Source organism: Archocentrus centrarchus, chromosome 24 (assembly GCF_007364275.1).
Source record: "Archocentrus centrarchus isolate MPI-CPG fArcCen1 chromosome 24, fArcCen1, whole genome shotgun sequence".
Lineage (NCBI taxonomy): Eukaryota > Metazoa > Chordata > Actinopteri > Cichliformes > Cichlidae > Archocentrus > Archocentrus centrarchus.
In genome coordinates this window covers 3,188,302-3,214,197 of record NC_044369.1, presented here as the reverse complement: position 1 = coordinate 3,214,197, position 25,896 = coordinate 3,188,302, and the positions used below count along the sequence as shown (strand labels likewise).

Below are 25,896 nucleotides of genomic sequence, written 5' to 3'. Positions count from 1 at the left end.
CCTGAACTGGCCAGCCTGCAGTCCAGACCTTTCACCAATTGAAAACATTTGGGACCACAAGAAGCAACAAAGATAATCCAGTACTCTTGTGTGCCTATAATCCTATATTGAAGAAGAATGGGACAACATACCTCTCAAAAATCCAGTAACTTGTCTTCTTAGTTCATAGTCATTTATGGATTAAATTCAATTTTATTTATATAGCGCCAAATCACAACAAACAGTTGCCTCAAGGCGCCTTGTATTGTGGGTAAACACCCTACAATAATACAGGAAAAACCCAACAGTCAAAACGACCTCCTATGAGCTGCACTTGGCGACAGTAGGAAGGAAAAACTCCCTTTTAACAGGAAGAAACCTTAATTGATATTAAAATAAGAGGGGATACTTCACAGTCATACATATAACCGTGTCTTTTTAAGATGTGTTGCTGCTATCAAGTTCAAAAAGTGTATTAAATCAAAAATACTTTAAAAGATTTAAAGGGTTTGAAACCATGCAAGTGGATGAATTTCAAAAGCTGCAATTAGTCTGAAGTTCATACAGCACATCTGATCCAGTCTTGAAACATGCAGTATTTATGGTTTTACAAATTATTACACTCATTTTTTTCAGTTCTGCATTTGAAGGTTTGACAGTCAAGACAATAAAGCAAATATTCTTCTTTTGGATTAATGGACAGAAAACATTCAAAATACACACAGTGCTACATTTTATATTTTTCTTTTAGATTATAAAAAATTATATATATATGAAGTTACTATAGAAAAGCAGTTTAGGAATGCTATGTATTACAGTTAGTTCAAATGTTTACCCATAATATGTATTTTTCTTCGGTTTCACACTTTAAAGGTTATTTTCTCAGTGTGAAATATTCAGTCACAAATCAATAAATAAAACATATCATGATGATATGTATCAGTTGGATTAACTTCAGTTTTCCTTATGATTCATGACTGAAGTGCATTTCAGTTTAAAAAAAAAAAAAAGATTATTGGCTTCTTATTTGGGTCTCATGTTAACATAGATGTTGTCTTCACTGAGGTCTCTGGCAGATTTGGTGGAAATGCGGGCCCATAGATCACCTTTATGGTATTTATTATGAACCTGTAAGAATAAGGAAGGTAACACAACAAAAACACAGAGAAATACAGAAAACAGCACATCATGTTTCAATCAAAGGAGATCACAAATATCCACAACAAGTTATTAAAAATGTGGTATTTGTTGTGGACCAAAGTGTTTACCCGGGTTTTGTTGTTGGTCTTGTTGATGGAGGCGTAGGAAACACCAGCTGCAGGATGAGCCTACACAATGAAGAGAGTCAGAGGTGGTGTGTAAAAACATTTAACATCAAAACTCTTGTGATGAACCTGCAACTTTCCTCATTTCCAGATACAGAAACAATTCTAGATTATTTTTTCAAACATTTAGATCTCAAAACTAATGATCAGAGAAAGATATAAATACAGATATACATTTTATTTTATTTGATTGTTTTGGCAGAATAAATGAGCTAACAGTCACCTTAAACAACCATAAAGAATGCTGCCCTCATATCACACTCATATTGTTACAAACTGTTATAGAGCATATAAATATATATATATATATATATATATATATATATATATATATATAGAGAGAGAGAGAGAGAACATTAAACAGTAGCAGCTCCAAATACTTCTTAATATGGATGGTCAGTAAGTACTGTGGTGAGTTTTTTGTGTGACAAAACACTATAGTACTTTTATTTTCACTCCTATCAGATTTGTGTGATATGCATTATTTGTTCATTGCACCTTAGTTTCGAGCTAATCTGCAGTAGGGTCACACACACAGACACACAAACAAATAAACCCTGGTGCATAAGCCAAGCCAAACCAATTTTATTTATGAACCCCTTATTTTTCATTCTATTTTGTAATTCTACTCCAATACACTATAAAAAAAAAAGTGATACATGTTTTTTTACTCCTGAATTATTAAGATTTATGTCATTCTTTTAAAGTATGTTAGTATCATGTAGTTTAAGACTGACTTGAGCCTTTCTAGTATTTTCTATTGTGTGTGTGTGTGTGTGTGTGTGTGTGTGAGAGAGTGAGAGCTCACCCTGTCCTGAATGTCTGGTATAGTGCAGTAGTCTGAGTTCAGTTCCTGAACAAACAGAAGCTTTTGAGGGTTTTCATTTAAAGCACTGATGTCTAAAATAAATTCATATTATTTAAGTCATCACTGCATACAAACATTTGACCAGTCGGTTTCAAAACTTACAATTTCATCACTCGTTTGTGTTTTGTTCCCTAAAACGACAAAAGAGGTCAAATTTAGGTCCAACAATTAAAGTTCAGCTTAAAAAACAAAATAAAGTATAAATGTGGTCTCACGTTTAACTCTCCTCCATCCAATGACGGCCATGATTATGAAGAGTACTGCAAAACCAACAGCTAAACTAATCAGCGTGGTTTTGGTTAGAACTGCAAAATTAGAATTAAAGCATTAATAAAACAGTTATTAATTAATATACATAATATATTTAATGAACCAGTTCTCAACATGGTAGATGATAAATATACCATCTGATGGAGGAGTCTGGGTTTGGTGGTTGCCAGGGGAACGGTACCTGTCTGACTGCATTGTGTAAAGTTTGGTGGAGGGGGGGTTATGGTGTGGGGGTGTTTTTCAGGAGTTGGGCTCAGCCCCTCAGTTCCAGTGAAAGGAACTCTTAATGCTTCAGCATACCAAGACATTTGGGACAATTTGATGCTCCAACTCTGTGGGAACAGTTTGGGGATGGCCCCTTCCTGCTCCAACATGACTGCACACCAGTGCACAAAGCAGTTCCATAAAGACATGGATGAGCCAGTTTGGTGTGGAAGAACTTGACTGGCCTGCACAGAGTCCTGACCTCAGCCTGATAGAACACCTTTGGGATGGATTAGAGCGGAGACTGTGAGCCAGGCCTTCTCTCCAACATCAGTGTCTGACCTCACAGATGTGCTTCTGGATGAATGGTCAGAAATTCCCAAAAAGACTCCTAAACCTGTGGAAAGACTTCCCAGAAGAGTTGAAGCTGTTATAGCTGCAGAGGGTGGGCCCACATCATATTAAAGCCTCTGGATTAAGAATGGATGTTACTCAGGTTCATATAATAGTTTGAATGAATGAGTGAGTGAATGATATTTTATTGATCCCACAATGGGGAAATTACAGTTAACAGAACACCCATCCAAGAAGACAGACAAATAGACATGGGTAGATAGGTGAACTGTGGCCATACTGCCCCCTTCTGGAGGCGCTGCCATTAAAAAGGAGGGAAACAAAACAGAAAAACAATAGAACAAGTTGTTGTTTATGTGTTAATACTGTCTTCAGATAGCAAGATAACAAGCAAGTTTACCAGTTTACCTATCAAATGTTCCTGCTGAGCTGCCCACTCAGTGTAATCTCAGCATAGTGATTATATTCCATCAGCTCAGACTCTTGGACTGCTGGAGGGTAGCCGTAAATTAATGTACATAATCAATATACTTGACTTAAGTGGCTCCATAGTATTGTGGTTTATACATTTGCGTAACAAGCAAAAGCTCCCTGGTTCAGTTTGGGGAGGAGACACAAATACTTTTGGGGTTGTGTCAGGAAGGGCTTTTGGTGTCAAAACCTGCCAAATCAAACAGATGGAGCTACCTGCTGTGGTGAAGGGGAGCTGCTTTTTGTGGAGGGACTGTGTGAGGGAGTGCTGCTTGGAGTTGATCAGTGTGTTAAAATGGAGGTACTGGTTGGCACCAGAGACTATAAAGACTTGGCTAAATAACACAAAAATAACCAGCTTGTGCTAAATGCATATCGATATGATCTACAGACGACATTACAGATAAGTGCTTCAATGTTTGATTAAAAATATAGCTAATGAAGCCCACTGACAAGACTCATAGCTGAGTCATATAGTTCCAAAGTTGGTGCCTTCCTAACACGCCAAAGTGTTTTTGTTGTTGTGTTTTTGAAGAACACAGGAGCCCACAGTTAGCTGGCATAATATTTGATTGGTAAGAGTCCTTGTCCTGCCTTGGTTTGTTATCCAGTGACTGTATAATGACATGTAAAGGCATTCTATTCTATTCTATTCTATTCTATATGCCAATTCATTTGGCTCCTTTGTCAAGCTTCCTCTCTGCTCTGTCCACCTGATGCTTTTTGCTGGATTGAGAGGAGTGAGAGTATTGAAACTAATTTCTTGGTCTCAGGCAGGAGGATGGACGTAAGAGGAGAGAGGAGGCACAGATTAATGAGAAACGTCTTTGTTTTTAGATGTTCACACCGTACCTGTGCTTGTGCTGTTTGCTCCTTCAGTGGCTGATTTTGTTTTGCTTGTCATGGATGATTTAGTTTTCGCTGATGAAGTATCTGTTCTTGTTGTGGATGATTTTGTTGCAGTTGTGGTTGGTGTAGCGCTCTTAGAATTAGGCATGTCTGCTGATGTTGTTGTTGTTGTGTTCTCTCCTGAAATGTTACAAAATGTTACACAACTGAGGAAACGCATCACATTTGTCATCTACAAATATCAGAAGGTTGTAAATTCCCAAATCTATCAACGGACATCAAAACTTTTCATTATATTCTCAATTGTAGAAAACAGTAATATTTGAGTATGTATTACTTCAAAATTAAATCCCTCAAATAGGATAAATCCAGACTGATGAAACCATCACATTTTTATACTTTGATATATTTTTATAGGATAAAAACAAGTTGACACATCCAGGTGTCAACATAAGACAAGATAATGTTATTATAGTTATTATATTATTTGGGTGTATCCTTTTTTTTAATTAACATGTCTGTCTTACATCTTTTACAATAGTAATCATGATCTGAATGCACAAACATATTTGCTTTTCCAAGATGAGCTCTATAAACTTTTAGTAGGTTCCTCTTGTTATTTTTTATTTTATTTTAATAATAAAAATGAATAAATAAATAACCACATGTATACATGCGCGATAAGGGATACCAGAGATGAAAGATAGATTAAAATCTTTATTGTGACTTCTCCTGTTTTTGTGTGCCAATCTTTATCAGTCAGAGGTGATGCTAGAACTTCAATTTCCCTGATGGAATCTTCCTAAGGGATTGATAAAGTTTTATCTAATCTAAAAAAAAAAAAAAGACGGAGAGAGAGAGAGAGAGAGAGAGAAAGAGGAAATACAAGTTTGAGTGTGCTCTGATATAGCGGTTCCCAAAGTCCCCACCCCACCCCCAGTCATCTTAGGTTTGTGTTTCCTTTCTTAGTTCTGACAGTGTTTTTTGGGGCATTGATAAGGCGTATAAAGACGTGGGCCTCAATAAATGTCTGCTGAAACCTAAAAACCACACCGAGCCTTGATTGAACTCGAGAGGAGTAACAATTTGTTGCCCCTCATTGTATCAGCCATCTGTTTCTCAGTTCTTATTAATATGAAAAAAAAAAGAAAAGTTACATTTCTACTTTATGAGCATATTGACAAGCCACAACCATTTCTTCTATCTGCCTGCCCGCCCGCTCACTCAGCAATATAATATTTCAGTGGTTTTTACATTTAAAATCATAAATTATGTTGTAATTATTTCATTATATAACAGCCTACATTAACAAATGTCAACAAAAACATTATGATGTAAGTACTCACTGTTAATAACAGACAGATGAACCCCAGAGTCTGTAAAGTTTTCTCCTGATCTGAACTGTCTGCAGGTGTAACGACCTTCATCCTCAGCTGTGACCTTCTTTATAACCAGAGAACAGTTTCCTGTAACACTCAGCCTGTCTGATTTGGATCCAACTTCTTTGTTAATCTGCTGATATTCAAACAGAGTTACTGTTGTTCCCCTTCTTGAATCACCGAAGAGCCAGGTAATACTGGAACATCCATTTTCACAAAGCAAAGTGACTTCACCTCCAACTTCAGCTGCTAATTGAGTATACTGTTGAGTTACTGCTGTTGACAAAAATAGAGAAACAAGAGTTTTAAAATTAGACCCAAATACTGATCTTATCTGATATGTAGTGATTAAAAATGTACAAGTTTGAAGAATATGCTAAACTCATCATGTTAAGTAAAAATAGCAAACAGCTGACTATTACCTCCTGAACTATCATTACTAATACCAGTACAGGTTATGATCTATTTCAAATATGTATTACTTTACCTGTAAATGGAAGCATCAAAAACAGGCAAATTTTAAATAATCTGAATTCAGCCATCGTGATTCTTTCTCTTCTTTGTCTCCTGTTGTAACAACTTCACTGTCAGAGTCTCTGTAGTCAAGACTCATAAAGACAAGTGTAGAGTCCCGCCTACTTCCTGTCTCCTCCTCACTGTGATGGTGGAGAACAGGTGGGAGTTGAACTTCTAAGTCACTCCTCATTCCACGATGTCTTGTTGTGTGTATTCAAATTAATTTGTCTGAGAACTGAGTAGGAGGTGTTTTAATGGCAATGTGGTCACAGCAGCAGTCTTGAAGTGTGACCCACAAATGACCAGAATAAACATCAGGTGTGAACACAACGATGTCACATCTAACTTATTTTAAACTGCCTGTAAGTCACGAAGTCACAATCCCACTTCTTGGAAATATAATGTTAATTTCAAAACCAAAATGCTGAGAATGCACATTTAGTTCACTTCAGACATCAGGTTTATTTAAAGTTACCACTTCAAATGTGTTTGGTAAGTTTTTCAAGCCATTGAAACCATTGTGTGTTGCTACCGAATGACATGGATTTTGTTGAAAATCCCCAAGCTTGTTTATGAAGATAAAACACGTTAGAACTTGGGTGCAAAAATTGCCTTAAACATATTTATATTTCCCCAGAAATTAATTTCAAGACTTTGCCTTACTTCAGTTTTATATATACAGTAGAAATCGCCTAAATCGAAGTCACACAAATAATAATAAATAATAATAATGCATTAGTCTTATATATCGCTTTTCTAGACACTCAAAGACGCTTTACAATTTCATGCACTATTCATTCACACCTCAATCATACCTGGTGGTGGTAAGCTACTAATGTAGCCACAGCTGCCCTGGGGCAGTCTGACAGAGGCGTGGCTGCCAATTTGCGCCTACGGCCCCTCCGACCACCACCAAACACACAACCACATTCACACTTAGGCAATGTGGGTCAGATTTTCACTCTAGTCAATATTATATATATAATGAAGCCAATATTCTGATTATAAGACAGCATTACAAAAAGCATGTTTCAGCTATTAAAGATTGCATTAATCAGAATCTTTTATTTCATTGTTAGTTACATGTTTGATACCTGTCAGCGAGCACAGACACTTTTTTAGGGGTGTGAGATATGTTGGCTTTTCTGAGAACTGAGAACTGAGAAAGAGTTAGAGCTTTGGTGACTGTGGTCACAGCAGCAGCAGCAGATCTTTGAAGGTTTCAACCACAAATCATGAGATAATCATCAGGTGTGATAAACATACTGGTGTCAGTCCGAACTGAGCTATTTTGAGTTTCCTGAGAAACATCTGTTTGGGAAACAAATCATCTTTTTTTTTTTTACTTTGGGGGGAGGGGGGGGGGGGGGGGGGGGGGGGGGGGGGGGGGGGCAGGACTAGTAGCTAGCACACAACCTTGCTCTGTGTGTGTGTGTGTGTGTGTGTGTGTGTGTGTGTGTGTGTGTGTGTGTGTGTGTGCATCATGGTCCTGGGCTGGTGGCCCAGTGTTTTGTGTTTTCTTGCTTCTGTTTTACTTATTTCTCTGATTATGTTTATTAATTTTCTTTTGTATTCCTCAGTTGTTTCTAGTCCCTTGTGTTTCCCTGTATCAAGTCTACGTGTACCTTCCTGTTTACTTCCTGTTTTATTTTGACAGTCTTGTGTTCCTCATGCTTTGTGTTTAGTTTTGCTTCCTCTGTTATTAGTTTCATTTTCTTCACCTGCTGTGCCCTGCTGTTTCCTCTTACCTTGTTTACCTATTGTGTATTCAAGCCCCCAGTTTTCTTCTGTTCTTTGTCGTGTTGTCGTCTATGTATCTGTTGTGTGTGTTCTCTGTCCCTTGTGTCCCGTACTTTTAGTTCTGGCCTCAGCCCAGTTTATTTGTTTATGATCATCATTTCAATAAAAATACATTAAGTTCATTTTCATTGCTTCTGAGTCCAGCATTTTGGGGTACTTCCTGCTCCTGCCACACACCGACGTGACAGTGTGTGTGTCGGTGTGTGTATGCTCATGGATGTGTGTGTGTGTGTGTGTGCGTGTGTGTTAAATGTCAAGTACAGGCCTTGTTTCCTTGTTGCCTTCTTGAGTCGGAGAGGGCACTCCACCCTTTTCCGGCTGAGGACCATGGCCTCAGACTTAGAGGTGCTGATTCTCATGGCGGCTGCTTCACACCCGGCTGCGAACCGTTCCACTGCGAGCTGGAGGCCACCCCCTGATGAAGCCAACAGAACCGCATCATCTGCAAAGAGCAGAGATGAGACTCTGAGGCCACCGAGGAAGAAGCCTTCCGCCACCTGGCTACGCCTAGAAACTCTGTCCATAAAAATTATGAACAGAATCGGTGACAAAGGGCAGCCCTGACGAAGTCCAACACCCACAGGAAACGAATCCGACTTATTACCGGCTATACGGACCAAGCTCTCACTGCGGTTTTACAGAGAATGAATGGCCCACATCAACGGGCCAGACACCCCATAGTCCCGCAGGACCTCCCAAAGGATACCCGAGAGACACAGTCAAATGCCTTCTCCAAGTCCACAAAGCACATGTAGACTGGTTGGGCAAACTCCCACGCACACTCGAATATCCTTGAGAGGATAAAGAGCTGGTCCAGCGTTCCACGACCAGGACGAAAACCGCATTGTTCCTCCTGAATCCGAGGTTCGACTACTCGGTGCTTCAGGTGTATAGATTATTCTCTCTGTTATGTGCTGTTTGAGAGGGAGAGAATGGCTCGTATTGCTGATTTCTACCTGGGTTGTCCTTTAGTTTGATTCATATCAATGAAAATGGCATAACCAGTTTGTAGTTGTAGTCTAGGGGCAGGGAGAGTCTGGTTTGGTGATGATACAGTCCTGTTGGCTTCATGGGGCATTGACATCTACTTGCACTGCAGCAATTTGCAGCCAAATGCTGCATGCCTGGGATAAAGCTTCTGTTTGTCTCAGCACATGAGGCCTGTGTCGATCGAAAGGGGCGGGTCCAGATGAAGCCTTTCCCAGATCGTTTTTCAGAATATCACATGACAAAATACAAATGAGGCCCCATTTACTGAAATCATGTGACGGCCTCGTTATGTGATGAGCTGAGTCTGAGGATCGTTATGTGCAGGAAATCGAGACTAGGGTCATACAAGCACTTCATAAAACTGTTGATAAGCAATCACACACTGCACATTAGCTGTGTCCAATAGTTCAGTGGCCACATCCTACAAAGGCCGCATTTATAGGTCAATTACATCACAGCGAGGCGACGAAGGCTGTCAAATCCAAAGGTTCCTCCAAATGCGGTCGACAAACGCGTCCTTTGTTTCTCGAATTCGAAGGATGGGTCCAGTGTATACCTCGTGGCCTACTATATCCCATGATTCATTGCGCATCAAACCTCAAACACAACAATGGCGGAGGGTAGTGGCCAAAGAGTTTGAAATACACTGCCTGGCCAAAAAAGAGTCGCAACCAAAAAAAACGGTCACACACTAAGATTTCATTGGACCGCCTTTAGCTTTGATTACAGCATGCATTCACTGTGGCATTGTTTTGATAAGCTTCTGCAATGTCACAAGATTTATTTCCATCCAGTGTTGCATCAATTTTTCTCCAAGATCTTGCAGTGATGATGGCAGATTCTGACCACTGCGCAAAGCCTTCTCCAACACATCCCAAAGATTCTCAATGGGGTTGAGGTCTGGACTCTGTGGAGGCCAATCCATGTGTGAAAATGATGTCTCATGCTCCCAGAACCACTCTTTCACAATTCAAGCCTGATGAATCCTGGCATTGTCATCTTGGAATATACCCATGCCATCAGGGAAGAAAAAATCCATTGATGGAATAACCTGCTCATTCAGTATATTCAGGTAGTCAGCTGACCTCATTCATATTTAATGTTGATATTTAATGTTTTGTAAGGCCTGAAGGTAAAAAAAAAAATAACTGAGTAGTTGATCTGTGGACTCCAACAGATGCAGAAGGTTCTGTGTTATGTTCATGGATCACCACGGCATCATCTGTGTCACTGAGCTCCTGTCAACACAAAATATCAGCAGAATTATTTGGACCATTTCCGGCCTCAATAATCAACAGTACTGTTAAATTCATTTTAATTTGATCCAATCAAAAGGTTTGTTTTAAAACTCAGTGTTGCTCTGATGTGTTTTGTAACCTGAAAAGACAAAGATGAATTTTACTTTGTAAATATTCAAGTTTATTAAAAGTTGTAGTTTACAAACTGTGTCACCTTTTCTTCTCGTCCACATGCTGACTGAGAAAACAGTTACTAAGAGAGCTGCAGAACCCACACTGAGCACGATGAGCCTCAGCCGGTGACCTTAAAGAGAATAAAATTAACTCTATCAAACACTGATCAAACTCACATGGCCACAAATATGGTGAAAGATCAGAATAAACAGTGAAGTTGTTTTTGATATCATATCTATAATGGCAGAGAGCCAAATTTCAGCTATTATTATTATTTTATGTAAACTACAAACTAATAAGAGAACAATGGAGGAGCAGATTGAGGAGCTCCATCCTTAAATGAGAGCTCTGCTCACTGAGTCAGAAAAACTCTTACCTCTGTCTGCTGATGTCCTGGACTCATTCGAGTAATGATCTAACTTTAATATGATTATAATCCACCATGATGCAGATGAGACTCACAGATGTTTTGATTGATCAGTGTGCCTTTAAGAGAATTTATTGCTCAAACCTCAGAGTGCCAGGTCACATTAGGAATATTATGAGCTGTACTTTTACACTTTTACCTGACGTGTGTGCCTTCTCACTGAGCTGAGGTTTAATTAATGTTGTATGCATATCATTAAAATCTTGTTCCTTTGTCTTGGTTGACCTCTGCAGTTTTAACTGTTTATTCTTGTCTGCTGTGTGCAGAAGGTCTGGTAGTTCCAACACTGGCAAACTTTGATCATTTTACAGTTACATTGAAATGTGATCATTTGTGTAGGATGCTAACAAAAATCTGATGCATCTCCCACTTTAGCACCCCCTTTAACTTTAAGCCCTTTTCTAATGGATCTGTAGGTAATTGTTCCTGCCTGCGTTTCTGCTGCTTTATCTAAATTATCAGTCGTTCAACAAAATCTGAGACTGATGATAAACTCTGAGATGAGTCGCTCTGAGTTTCCATTTACAGAAATGCTGATCAAAGTTAAGTCATTCAGCTCTGAGCATGTTCATCCTGAGTTAAGTGTGTTTGTGTAGAGGACAAGAAATTTGATTCTGTTTAGTTTTATAATTTTGTTCCGTTTACCTCACAACATTTTATTATTGTTTTGACTGTGTTGCTGTGTAGAAACGCAGAGCTGAGGAGTAAGTGTTTTGCCTGAATTGATTGTGCACTGATCCACTGGTAATGCCTTAGGATTTCAGTAGGGGAAACCGCGCGCCCCTTTCCCTCACTCAATACAGACGAGTGAAGGCAAGAGCGGCGTGTCGACCTCTTCATTTATCTGTCACTATTCCCCTTGTTTAAGGGCAGAACATTTGTCAGTAGTGAAAAAAGCCATCATTAGTGGAGCTCAGATAAAAGGATTATCCATGATAATGGGTAAATACAGAGCAGCACCTCCATTTTAATCTGTTCTGAGGAACACAAATGCATCACTTATCTGTTTGAAATTTAGCTGTGATTTTATAAATATTCAGCTGTAAACTGGGGGACAGCAGCTTAGGATGAGAGTAAATTATGGATGAGTATTGTAGCTGATGCTGAATTATCTTGGAGTATTCATTAGGTGGCAGTGCATTTGTAGAGTTAAGGTGAATGCCAAGAGAAGAGTAAATTAGGCTTTATAGCCTTATATATATAGCTTTATAGTCTCAAACTCCTGGCTTGCAGGCCGTGCTCTGGCCCCGCCCCTCTACGTCTGGTCTGTGATTACTTTTTTGACATTTCGCTAACTCCTCTTAATTGGAGGGAAAAGCAAAATGTGACCCAGGCCACTTGGATATGTGGTCCTAAATCTGACATGTATCTGATCTTTTCAAGTTAATTTAATAGTACAGTGGTCCCTGGCTCTATCACGGTTCACTTATTGCAGCTTCACTGTATCGCAGACTTTAAAAAAAAAATATTACTAAATCTGTTTCGCGGCGTTTTCACTATATTGCAGGATTTTGTGGTATATAGGGTGGAGGTGGGGTTGCTTTATTGAATTTGATTGAAGAATTAAAAAAGGATTTTGACAGTGTTGGGGCTCAGATGATTCATTCTTTTTAGTATAACTTCCCCAGCCTTAGAAAACAGTATTTTACAGAGGACTGAAGAAGCAGGGGCTGAAACTGAAGTGCTGATGTGTACAGGTGAGGATACAGCTTCTGCTTCTATAACAGTGGATCAAACTCACCTCCGATCACCCAAATCACTTCCTCTGTTTCCCACGTCTTTTTCAGCAGCTCGAATCACATAAGTCAGTCACGTGATTTCAGAAAATGGAGCCTTGATTGGCTTTTGTCACGTGATTTTCTGATAAACGATACGGGCCTCGACACAGGAGGCTTCGTTTGGACACGCCCCCTTTGGCTTGGGGGCTTTGGTACCAGATGTAACATCACTAGTTCATACTCAGTAAGTTTATGTTTGCCTGACTTTTACTTCCATTTATTGCTTTGGGGTATTCTATCACTGTTTGCCTTTAAGGAAGCAGATCATTTTGACAGATGACACCTTGGTTTAAACAAACAGCCCGTTGGTGGTGCAACAAGCTGTGTTTACCTTGTGTTACAATGTGGAATTCATTGTTCGGGGTTTTGTGGGTCCAAATCGTAATGTTTGTCAAATGTCTATTTTAATAAATTGTTTGTATTTTGATTTGAAATTGTGTTTTTCTGTGAATGTGTTTTTGCAAGTTTACTTTGTACAGTACACAAGTGTGTGTAACTAATCCCTTCGCTTTACTGATTTTAACTTAGTTTTCAAGGTGCAAAAAAAGAAGAGAGAGAAATAAAGATTAAGCATCTCTCCAGACTCTTCATTTTGTCACTGACACCAAGGGCAGCTACAATTATGGTTAGAATGCTGTGAAGCGTCTGTCAGGACTTGAAAATGGTGAGATTGCCAGCAAAAGTTGTCTTTTAATTGTTAACGCAATGGTTGCTGTGGGCCGCAACCACGGGAAACCTTTCTGACACTCTCTCTCTCACACACACACACACACACACACACACACAGCTGTCCCACCCCCTTCTACTCTCAGCCTAGCACCTGCCTAGCTCAGCCTCACACATTCAGGTAACAATAGAACGGTGGGAAATTACAGAACAGCATATATCTTTAACCAACAGCAGAGTCGCTGCAGCTGTTTAATTCTTTGGTTTAGGCCTGAAATCTAATTTTGGTGAATTTTAGGTTTTTAAAATGTCACTTAAACATATTTTCTGCTCGTACTTGTCCTGAACACTTTGAGAGCCTCTGGGTTATTACAAATACAAATTGTTCATCAACTTCACTTTATGCTGTGACCACACCCTCAGAGCTCATATTCATGGGGAATTCCATGTTAACTTTTTGTGTACCGCAGAGTATGGAGTGTGATTTTTCAATCATAAATATTGGTAAGGAAATAACAGCTGTCAGCTGATTAATTTGTGGGTCACAGGCAGGAGGATGGAAGAAAGAGGAGAGAGGAGGCAGAAATTAGAGTGATGAGAAAATAAATTTTTAGATGTTCACATCGTACCTGTGTTTGTGTTGATTTCTCCTTCTGTGGTTGGTTTAGTTTTGCATGTTGTGGCTGATTTAGCTGTCACAGATGAGGCAGCTATTGTTGTAGTTGTAGATTTGGGCACATCTGCTGTTGTTGATTTTGTTGTTGTTGCTTTTGTTGTTGATGTGATTGTAGTTGTTGGTGTAGTCATTGCTTTTTCTGTGTCCACTCCTGAAATGGTACAAAATCCAAACAACTGAGAAAATGTAAAATTTATCATCTACAGTCAATACAAAATGAGCAATGAGTCTTAAATCACAAATCTATCAATTTATGTTAAAACTTTTTTGTTGTACTCTCACTTGTATAAAACAGAAATATGTCAGTATGTGTTACTTTATATTTAAATCACTGACATGAGACAAATAGAGCAGGTAAATCTGTAATGGTGAATTCATCAGATTTTTATACTTTCATATATTTTTACAGGATGAAGATGATCATTTTAACTTTATGTTGAATTGTAGATAAACTGCAACTGAAGGGGACAATTTGAGTTTAATCACATTAGAAAATTCTCCCATCAGCGTAAATGAGTCATCAGACTAATTCACTGTAGGGGTCAAAGGTTAAGGGTTTTTTTGTTTTTTTTTACGTGAATTTGTTATCTTTCATTCCATATACACCCTCCATACTGTATATAGGGTATGGGTAAAGAGTATAGTATAGGGTAAGATAATATAGATAGTTATTGCATAATTTAAGTGGACTCTAAGAAAATTGTTCACGCTGAAAACATTAATAAGTACTCACTGTTAATAACAGACAGATCAACAGCAGAGTCTGTAAATGTTTGTCCTGATATGAACTGTCTACATGTGTAACGACCTTCATCCTCAGCTGTGAGCTTCTTTATAACCACAGAACAGTCTGCTGTAACACTCAGTCTGTGTGATTTGGATCCAGCATCTTTGTGAATCTGCCCGTGTTCAAACAGAGTTACTGTTCCCCTTCCTGAATCACTGAAGAACAAGGTAATACTGGAACATCTATCATGAAAATATTTTCCATTTCCACAAAGCAAAGTGGCTTCACCTCCAACTTCAACACGTAATTTGGTATACTGCTGAGTTACTGCTGTTGACAAAATTAGAGAAACATAAAATTAGACCCAAATACAGATTTTATCTGATATGTAGCAAATAACTTTATATTGATATTTAAAAATGTGTTTGAAGAATATGCTAAACTCATCATGTTAAGTAAAAACAGCAAACAGCTGACTGTTACCTCCTGAACTATCATTACCAACACCACTGCAGCTTCTGATAGATTTGAAACATGTTTCTTTACCTGTAAATGGAAGCATCAAAAACAGGCAAATCTGCAATAATCTGAATTCAGCCATCGAGCTTCTTTCTCTTCTTCTTTGTCACAAACTTCACTGTCAGAGTCTCTGTAGTCGAGACTCGTAAAGACGAGTGTGGAGTCCCGCCTACTTCCTGTCCCCTCCTCACTGTGACTGCAGTGCTTTTTAATGTAGGCAGATCATATTCACTTCTTCAGTTTTTATATACATGTGGAGTTAAAATGGTTAATATGGGAACATTTATCCTATTTCAGCCAAACTGACCTGCTAATATTATTGACTTTAATAACAGTGAATGAGTGAATGTGAAGGTTGGGGATGTTTTGTTGAAGATTTTTGTCTCTTCTCAGTCTCTACTGAAGCCACAGATCCACATGTTAAAGTTATCATTACTCAATAATATAACCTTTTTTTAAATATTTTACCCTGTTTACTAGTCTATATAGAGTATGACATGCTGTTTATTCTATGCTTATTAAACAGCAGGATTAATGCTGATGACTGACAGCACACACAGACGGGTGAGAATACAGATTCTTCACTCTTGATGTCGAGGACGTGAAATCTGAATGTTTTTCAAAGCTGTGAAAGAACAGAAAAGAGATTTCAGTCATGTGAGAACTGAGGAGGTGTTTTGATGGGAATGTGGTCACAGCAGCAGCAGAGCTCTGAAGGTGTTACCCACAGGTGACCAAAATATACATCAGGTGTGATTAACACAGACATGTCACAGCTAACTTATTTTAAATTGGCCTCTGAGTCACAAACCACAATCCTACTTTTTTAAATCTAAATGTTGACTTAAGTTTAAAAGCAAAATGCTATGTTAAACAGGACATCTCATGAGAATGAACATTTATGTCAGACAAACAGATTAAATTATCCAGCATGGAAATTTGATGTTGCTGCTTCAGATATTTGGAGTGTTTATTGTTTTTTTTTTCACGCCACGTTACATTGAAGCCATTGTGGATTTCTGTTGAAAATCCAAACAACAACAGCTTGGTGGTGTGGAGATTAGCACTGTTGCAGCTAGAAGGTCTGGGGTTGAATCCACCTCGGCCCGGGCCTCTCTGTGTGGCGTTTACATGTTCTCCCCGTGTCTGCATTGGTTTTCTCTGAGTACTCTGAGTCCAGTGGCACTCACCTCAGTCATCATGAAGTGTTTTGAGAGAGTGGTGGTGGCCCACATTCAGAGCAGTATTCTGGACACCAACCCAACAGGTCTACCTCAGACGCTACTGCACTACATGATTGTCTCTCTCACTTGAAGAATAAAGACTCCTTATCAAGATGCTCTTTGCTGACTTTAATTACACCTTTAACACGGTCATTCCCCACTAACCCCCTATCAAGTATCTACACTTGGCCTGCACCCCACCCTCTGTGACCTCCTAGACCTTCTGACTGGCAGGCCCCAGTCTGTCAGGAATGGTAAGAGAACTTCACCCAGCATCATTACAAACACAGGGACTCCACAGAGATGCACCCTCAGCCCTGTCCACTCCTGCAGTGATAGGATCTAACACTGGCGGGGACAAAGCGGCTTACAGGAGAGAGGTGGCCAGTCTGGTGTCATGGTGTGAGGACAACAACCTCACCCTCAACATGGACAAGACGAAGAAGATGACAGTGGACATGAGGAAGGAGAGGAGACCCCACTGACCACTGTTTATTTGGTAGATTGAAGTGGACAGTGTGAGCTTAGATACCTGGGAGTCTACATCAGTGAGGAGACTGAGAAAGTTTTGTTGTCCAAGAGCCTCAACAACTTCCACAGGTGCATGGTTGCTAACATCTTGACAACATGGCAACATCAATGTAATGGACTGCAAACACCTGCAGAGAGTGGTGAAGACTGTGTGCAGGGCATCTACTATGGCAGAGTCCACAGGATAGCTGCCTCCATCCTCAAGGACTCTAACCACCCCAAAATGAACTGTTCACACTTCTAACCTTGGACTTGTAGACTAAAGAACTCGTACTTTCCCATTGCCTTTAGATTACTAAACACTTGACAGGACTTTTTAACCTTGGTCTACCTTATACTTATATATCAGTTGATTTATACCACAGCAACACTGATCCTTGAGATACTTGGCTATAAAATGAACAGCCAGTAGCCTCCATGGAAAAGAAGACAAGAGGCTAAAATCAAAGCAGCATGGAGGGAATTTAGCCAGCTATCAGAGCTGCAGAGTAGAAGGGAAGGGTGCCTAAGAAGCACAACAAGCTGTCCATACCTGAGGCCTTAGAGACTACCAAGCAAAGACTCACAGCCTTGGCAAACTGCTTAAAGATGTATATCAGAGAGACAGAAGCCAGGAGAATAAACCAGATGTTCTCCACTGAACCATCCAAAGTATACACTCACTGTCTCTACCCCCACCAAGGGTAGAGACAGAGCAATACTGGAAGAGCACATGGAAGAAGGATGCAACACAGAACACCAATGCTCAGTGCCTAGTGGATCTACAAGCAGACCAAAGCAACCTTCCTGAAAAGGCTCCAGTAACCATCACAGTGGCAGACATCCAGGAAAGAGACTCACATAAGAAGAGCTGGACAGCACCGAGCCCTGACATGATTCACACCTAGTGAAAGCCTATGCAGGGTTCGTACACCTTTTCCAGCATCAAATTCAAGCGCTTCTTAAGCACTTTCAAGGTAAATTTTCATGATTTTCCAGCACATTAAGAGGTCATTCACAATTGTCAACATTTTCCAAAGTTTACAAAGAGTACTCTTTTTTAGACCCCTCCCCCCTCCCCAAAAATGTACAAAGAAAATGTTGATATTTTTTCATGACATTTAATTTCTCCTGGTTCTGTGGTATTTTAATGTAATAGGAAGTATTAAAAACACATCCTGGTTTTGAAAAATTCTGGAAATCTTGGTATTCTCTTGCCTATCCATTCAAACATTGTACTGCACTGCATGTACGCAAAATGTACATGCAGCCACACTGTACACAGTGGCAGTGGAGCAATTTACAGTGGTATGCAAATGTTTGGGAACCCTTGATCATTTCCATGATTTTCCTTTATAAATCATTGGTTGTTCAGATCAGCAGTTAAATATATCATATAGCAGACAAACACAGAGATATGTGAGAAGTGAAATGAAGTTTATAGGATTTATAGAAAGTGTGCAATAATTATTTAAACAAAATTAGGCAGGTGCATAAGTTTGGGCACCCTTGTCATTTTATTGATTTGAATACCTTTAGCACTAATTATTGGAACAAAAAATGTGTTTTGTAAGCTCATTGACCCTTGACCTACATACACAGGTGAATCCAATTATGAGAAAGGGTTAAAACAACTCTCAAATGAGCTGAAAACAAAGACTGTTCAACATCATGGTTTAGAGGAAGGATCCAAAAAGCTCTCTCAGAGATTTCAGCTGTCAGTTTCCACTGTGAGGAACATAGTGAGGAAATGGAAGACCACAGGCACAGTTCTAGTTAAGGCCCGAAGTTGCAGGCCAAGAAAAATCTCAGATAGGCAGAGGCGAAGGATGGTGAGAACAGTCATAGTCAACCCACAGAGCAGCTCCAAAGACCTGCAACATCATCTTGCTGCAGATGGTGTCACTGTGCATCGTTCAACTATTCAGCGCACTTTGCACAAAGAGAGGCTGTATGGGACAGTAATGCAGAAGAAGCCTTTTCTGCTCACACATCACAAACAGAGTCGCTAAAGCATATTTGGACAAGCCAGCTTCATTTTAGAATAAGGTGCTGTGGACTCATGAAACTAAAACTGACTTATTTGGACATAACAAGGGGCGGTATGTATGGTGGGAAAAGAACACAGTATTCCAAGACAAACACTTGGTACCCACAGTAACATTTGGTGGTGGTTCCATCATGCTGTGGGGCTGTGTGGCCAGTGCAGGTACTGGGAATCTTGTTAAAGTTGAGGGTCGCATGGATTCCAGTCAATATCAGCAGATTCTTGAGAACAATGTTCAAGAATCAGTGAGAAAAATGAAGTTGCGCCGGGACTGGATACTTCAACAAGACAACGACCCTAAACACTGCTCAGAATCTACTGAGGCATTCATGCAGAGGAACAAGTACAACGTTCTGGAACGGCCATCTCAGTCCCAGACCTGAATATCATTGAACATCTGTGGTGTGATTTAAAGCGGGCTGTTCATGCTCGGAAACCATCAAACGTGACTGAACTGGAGATGTTCTGGAAAGAAGAATGGTCCAAAATACCTTCAACCAGAATCCAGACTCTCATTGGAAGCTATAGGAAGCATTTAGAGGCTGTTATTTCTGCAAAAGGAGGATCTACTAAATATTGATGTCATTTTTCTGTTGGGGTGTCCAAACTTATGCACCTGCCTAATTTTGTTTGAATATTTTTGCATACTTTCTGTAAATCCTATAAACTTCATTTCACTTCTCAAATATCACTGTGTTCATCTGCTATATGACAGATTTAACTGAAACTGCTGATACGAACAACCAATGATTTATAAAGGAAAATCATGAAAATTATCAGGGGTGGCCAAACTTTTGCATATCACTGTATTATCTGAATAGCCGGTCTTGTGCCAAAAAGTGATTTCCAGTATTTTCCAAAAAAAATTATTGCTGGTATTGATATTGTTGTAAATTACTTGTTGACGTATGGTCTGTCAAGCATATCTCAAATATTATCTCTTATGAATGATGTCAACTCATTTTGAGTCATAAATAACATTCCTGTCACATGGTAGAAGCTGCAACTTTTGGCAACACCAGCAGATAGTGTTGCCAACTTAGTGACTTTGTCACTTGGACTTTTCAGACCCCCCTAGTGACTTTTTTTTTTTGTCCAAAAAGTGACTAGCATCAAATTTAGCGACTTTTCCCGGTGTCATCGGGGACTTTTGAAGAGTTTTAGAGATATGCCGTGTTGTGCCAAAAAGTGATTTCCAGTATTTGCCAAAAAAATTTTTTGGGTTGTATTTAAATTGCTGTAGATTAATTTTTGGCCTAAAATCTGTGAAACATGTGTCAAACACATCTCTCGTGAATGATAGTACGTCATTCTGAGCGAGAAACAACACTCCTGTCACAGGTAGAAGCTGCAATCACTTCTTGGCAAAGTGCCTTTCATATATTCTTAAAAATGTCTTTTTTCCTGAGAGATCTGCCAAGAGGGCTGCAGAAATTGCAACAAATATAACATTATAGTTCTATAAAGGGTAGCAAAAAACAACTGGATTGATTATAATGCAGATACAATAATGCAGTCATAAATATATTTGCAAAACAAACCATTTCTTCATTTTATATAGAAGCCCTTCATAAATCCTGCACCACAGTCTATTTACCAATATAAGCAAAGATAATACAGTAAAATAAAAAAAACGGAAATCTCTTTTTGGCACAACACCAGAAACGTGAAAACTCAGTTGTCGCCGTGTTTTGTGTACATACACCAATACTGCGGCCCTTCCTACGCTGTGGCATCGCCTGGACCTTTCTTCGGCACCGAGGGGGACACCTCTCCCCCGGACCTCGATTCGTCCTTTAGCAAATTTGGCAACAGTGCCAGCCGCCAATCACCAGATTGCGCACAAATATAAGCACAGGTGACAACATGACAGGAACATAGAATTAATGTACATACCTTCTGAATAAAATCCATCATGGTTTTCTGCAGTTTTCTGCGGTTTACTGCGTACGGCTTACATTTTTGATTCAGCTTTTTGGAGCAATACTTCCCCTTCCTTGTTGAATTTATCTTCGGCGGTTTTGGCTGCTTTCCACACCTGCTGCGCCGCACTCACAGCTTATTCCTGTCTAATATCGCCATTGAGTCTTTCTGTGAATCGATAATGGCCTATTTTAGAGTCGGACTCATGACTCATCCAGTGATGTCACTACATGGCCAATCAGTAGCATGCAGTCTGTTTATGTCACATTTTGGGCTTGACTCAGGTCGTTTGGAACTGCAGCTAAGCAGGCACTAAAATCGTACCTGATACCAGGTACTATTACCTAATGGAAAACCCTAAAAACCAAGCTGAGTAGATACTAGTGGTAAAATGGCATAAGCTGCAGGGGTGTTGTAGTGCTGTGGTTTAGCTTGACCAACCCACTGTCCAGCTGCTTAAATGCATCCTGAGTGCTCATGAGCAAGTTTTTATTTTCAATTTATTCAAAATAAAAAAATTTTTTTTTAAAAAAACAACAGTCTGTTGACCTTGACCAACAGCTTTTAAATCTGAACTCTTCTTTGACTGGTGGCTGTCTTTTCTTCCATTCTCTGTCCAGATGATCCCACACTGATTCCTTTTGTTAATTTTTTGACATCTTTCTTGTTTTAAAATCTTTACTCCTTCTGTTTTCCTGTCAGTGTCTCTGTTTCTCTGTCATTTCCTGTTTTACTTTGGTGATCAATTTTCCTTGTGCATCTCATATCCTTTTAAATCCCATCTTTGTCTCTCTGAGTCTTATTATAATATCAAAACAATACAACTTTTATTTGTTAAGTGTTTGACAAAATTACCCAATGATTCAATAAAGTGACATCTTAAATAATAGACATACAGCTTGTGTTTTGCCATTTATCAGAAAGACTACTTCATTTTTTAATAACTCACATTAGTGTCTTCAAGCGGCTGTTTGCTTCCTGAAAGAGCAGCAATTAGATTTAAATTTATTTTAATTGTTAATGAATCTCATTTCTTATCTGAATTCTTACCTCTGTGTCTGATGAAAAGAACAGTGATTACAATCATTAGGATCAGTCCAGCAATACAGAAAGTCCACATGATGTAGCTCCGAGGAGACTGACCTGTGTAAACTGGGGGAAAAAGCTCCAACTTTTTCTTTAGAAATTTCATACTTCTGTAACCTTGTAGTCAAAGTTTGGTAACATCTGTGAAAAACTTAAGCTTTATTTGTGATAGGGGTCAGCATGCCATGGGTAAGATTAATTTGTTACTATCCTACCTGTGAAGACAGGTGTGATGGAACGGCTGTGTGGCAGGCAGGAAGCAGACCCCAATGCAGAATACGGAAGACAAGGTAAGATGAAATTTAGCCTTTATTTGGCGAGTGCAGCAAAGTGGAAGAAAACCAAAACTGAATTCCAAGAACTACCAAGAAACACAGAAGGGACACAGCAGGGAAGCAAATGACAATGACACAACAACAGGCAGAGAAAACACGGGACTTAAATACACAGGATAACGAGGGGAGTGGGAACAGCTGGGAAACACAGGAAATACCAATGACAAGACCAGGGGAAGCAAAACTGAACATGACAGACGGAGACCAAATGACTATCAAAATAAAACAGGAAGTCAAACGGGGGAACAAGGATGCAGACCTGACACATGGAAACACAAGGAAATAGAAACAACAACTCAGGACCAATACAAAAGATAACAAAAAACACTGGGCCACTGGCCCAGAACCATGACAACAGGTGTGTAGTGAGCTTCTATCTTCACACAGTTTTTCACAACAAACTGGCAGGTGTATCTTTTGCTGTGGCCACACTGATGTTTCACAGTGAGATTAGAAGCCCACTTTGTCCATCTATTGTGTGTGACAGTTCTATTAAGGAGCACAGTTCCTGTCTCATCCATCCAGCAGATACTGTTCTCTTTACAGGGCAGGAAGCTGGTGGATCTGAACAGAGAGCACTCTAATGTGGTGCTTCCATCTGTCTTTGAAGCAGCATCTTGCAAAGACCCCACACTCCCATCAAGCTACCGCCCAATCTCTCTTATTAATGTAGATCTTAAAATAATTTGTAAAGCCCTTGCCAAAAGATTAGAAAGTATTACTCCATTTATTATACATCCAGATCAAACAGGCTTTATCAAAGGTCGGCACTCAGCCAATAATATACGTCGACTGATAAATATAATAGACTATTGTTCTATTAACAAATTAGAGACGACAATCGTGTCTTTGGATGCGGAGAAAGCATTTGATCGGGTAAATTGGAGATTCTTACTAGCAGTTCTACAAAAATTTGGATTTGGTTCATCCTTTATAAACTGGATCAGAACGCTACACAGCTCCCCAAATGCACGTGTTAGGACAAATGATCTCATTTCTCAAAGCTTCAGTCTGCAGAGGGGCACCAGGCAGGGCTGCCCACTCTCTCCCTCTCTTTTTGTAATTTTCATTGAGCCACTAGCAGCAGCAATCCGTCAAAATGCAAATATTAAAGGGATTCAAACTGAAAATATGGACCATAAAATTAGCCTTTATGCTGATGATGTATTACTTTTCCTTGGGAATTCACAAGCTTCCCTTTTGAAGACTATCACACTAATAGATAAGTTCTCATCTATATCTGATTACTCTATCAATTGGAGTAAATCGACAGTTTTGCCTCTGAATAGTAACTTCCATAGAACCTCTAGGACCCCAAAAAAGTCAGGAAATATTAGATATTTAGGCATAAATTTTTCCGCCAGGCTCTCAGACTTGGTACGATTAAATCATACCCCTTTATTAAAAACAATAGAGGATGATCTCACACGTTGGAATAGTTTACCTATATCACTCATGGAGAGAGTTGCTGCCATTAAAATGATGGTTTTACCAAAAATTAATTATCTATTTTCATTGATCCCTAATAAACCTTCTCTTCCTTGGTTTAAGTCACTTGATTCAAATATCTCAAAATTTTTATGGAAAAACAAACCATCAAGAATAAGCTTAAAAACTTTACAAAAACCAAAACACAGTGGCGGTCTAGAATTGCCAAACTTTTATTACTATTTCTTAGGTAGTAGGTTGCAGTACATTTCAAAGTGGATCAAATCCAATTCATCAGACAACCCATGGCTGGATCTGGAACAGGCACTTTGTGGAAAAATAAAAATCTCAGATCTACTTTTCATTAGTAATAGTAATTTTTAAAAATAACTAAGTCTTCACTTATCCCCTGTAAACTAACACGCATTTGGAACAATCCAGATATTTGTCAGAAAAAGAAAATGCTGAATTTTCCGTTATGGCGTGATAAGGGTGTAAATAATTTAGAACATATTATCCAAGATGGAAAGCTTATTACATTCCAAGAACTTATATCAAAATATAGAATTGGCAACGGTAGATTTCTGGAATATCAACAACTTAAGTCCATCTTACAGGAAAGGTTTAACCTCAATCAATTGAATTTAGAAATACCTGCATGGGTAACGGAATTTCTTAACCTCTGTACCCCAAAATTGTTGTCAAAATTATATAAATTATTACTAAAAACTGATGACTCAGTTCCCATCCCAATTGCAAAATGGGAGCGTGATCTTTCTGTCAACCTGGATAAAAATTTATGGACAGAAATATGTTTAAATATCTTCAAAATGACTAAAAGACCCCAAGCACAACTTGTACAATATAAAATTCTCCATAGAACACACTATACTGGACAAAGGATGTTCCAAATGGGTCTTACACACTCAAACATATGCACCCACTGAACAAGCAATTCAGAGGAGAACTATCTACATGCTCTGTGGTCTTGTGTACCTGTTCAGAGATTTTGGCAGAGGATATGTGAAGACCTATCCACATGGTTTAGTGGGGTGGTTGGGGAGAGACAGGGCACAATATTTCCAACTCAGGTCAGTATGTCCTGTTGTTCGTTTGTGTCTATTGTCGAATGAATAGGCAATGGGTGCGATGGTGCCAGTCTCAGGTGCTGCAGTGCTCCGGGATGCTGTCGCCACGGCCCCAGGCTCACCTCCCCCTGCCCTGTGCTGGGGTGTGGGAGGTCGGGGTGCCTAATGAGCCAGTGGACAGCTGGCTCTCTTCCTCCAGGTTGCCTTTTGGCTTCCTGGTCACATGCCCCCCCCCCCCCCACACACACACACACACACAGAATACACATCACTCACAAATGTAGGGTGGAGAGGCCATGTGCAGAGCCGCACGGCCACCTGCCTCTCCTTTTTAATTGCACTGTAGTCATTATAATTCACAGCACATACACATGTACAACTTAATACACACAGGACCTTTGGGGCAGGCATGTTACACAGAGATTGATGAGATGGGGCCGCTAAGGTAGCCCCACTTGGATCCTTGTCACTGTCTGTCCCCAAATTTTATTTGCACTTTAGACATGGAGGGTTTTGGGGGGGCAGTGTGGGCGAGCACTGACAACCAGCAGTTGGTGCTTGTGGCACAATTGTCCCCTCAATTTTAACTGCACCCTCTACACCTCATTCACTCACAAACATAAACACATACACTTACAAGTTGGGGAGGAGGAGGGGTGGATGGGTCATCTCACACCCCGATTTCTTACACCTCGCTCGGGGTGGGGGTCGGGTGGTTCCTTGGGGCCTGGGCTGGCGGCGTCTTGGGGTCGCTGTTGGCCCTGGGATGGTTTCCACTCGCCCCATCTTCAGAGGGTGGGTAGCTATGGATGAATAGGTGTCTTTGTGTATTTGTCAGTCTTTGTGAGTATGGGTGAATGAGTGAATGTGTGCGTACCGTATATATGTTTATATGTATGTGGGTCAGTGTGTATGTGCATGTATGTGTATTTGTACATAAATGTGTACATGGGTGTGCTTGCGGGTGTGCATGTGTTTGTATGTATGGCTGGACCTGGATCTGGGCCTGTGCCTTGCCTCCTGACCACTCCCTGCTGGTTGCTTCC

General features: G+C 39.7%; 1 protein-coding gene across 3 annotated transcripts; it reads right to left on the bottom strand.

The window, feature by feature from the left end:
* Nucleotides 1-547: 547 nt before the first annotated feature.
* LOC115774780 (cell wall integrity and stress response component 2-like) lies at nucleotides 548-6,266 on the bottom strand. Of its 3 annotated transcripts, XM_030722192.1 has the most exons (9): nucleotides 6,187-6,253; nucleotides 5,934-5,975; nucleotides 5,667-5,832; nucleotides 4,324-4,500; nucleotides 2,388-2,477; nucleotides 2,275-2,303; nucleotides 2,113-2,157; nucleotides 1,248-1,307; nucleotides 548-1,107 (listed from the first exon to the last, which is right to left on the bottom strand). In XM_030722192.1, the coding sequence occupies exons 4-9, from the start codon at nucleotides 4,466-4,468 to the stop codon at nucleotides 1,003-1,005; spliced, it is 474 nt and encodes a 157-aa protein (XP_030578052.1). In that variant the 5' UTR covers nucleotides 4,469-4,500; nucleotides 5,667-5,832; nucleotides 5,934-5,975; nucleotides 6,187-6,253; the 3' UTR covers nucleotides 548-1,002. The 3 variants fall into 3 exon arrangements, with proteins under 3 accessions (XP_030578052.1, XP_030578049.1, XP_030578050.1); XM_030722189.1 differs by having other exon boundaries at nucleotides 5,667-5,975; nucleotides 6,187-6,266; XM_030722190.1 differs by having other exon boundaries at nucleotides 5,667-5,972; nucleotides 6,187-6,255.
* Nucleotides 6,267-25,896: the final 19,630 nt, after the last annotated feature.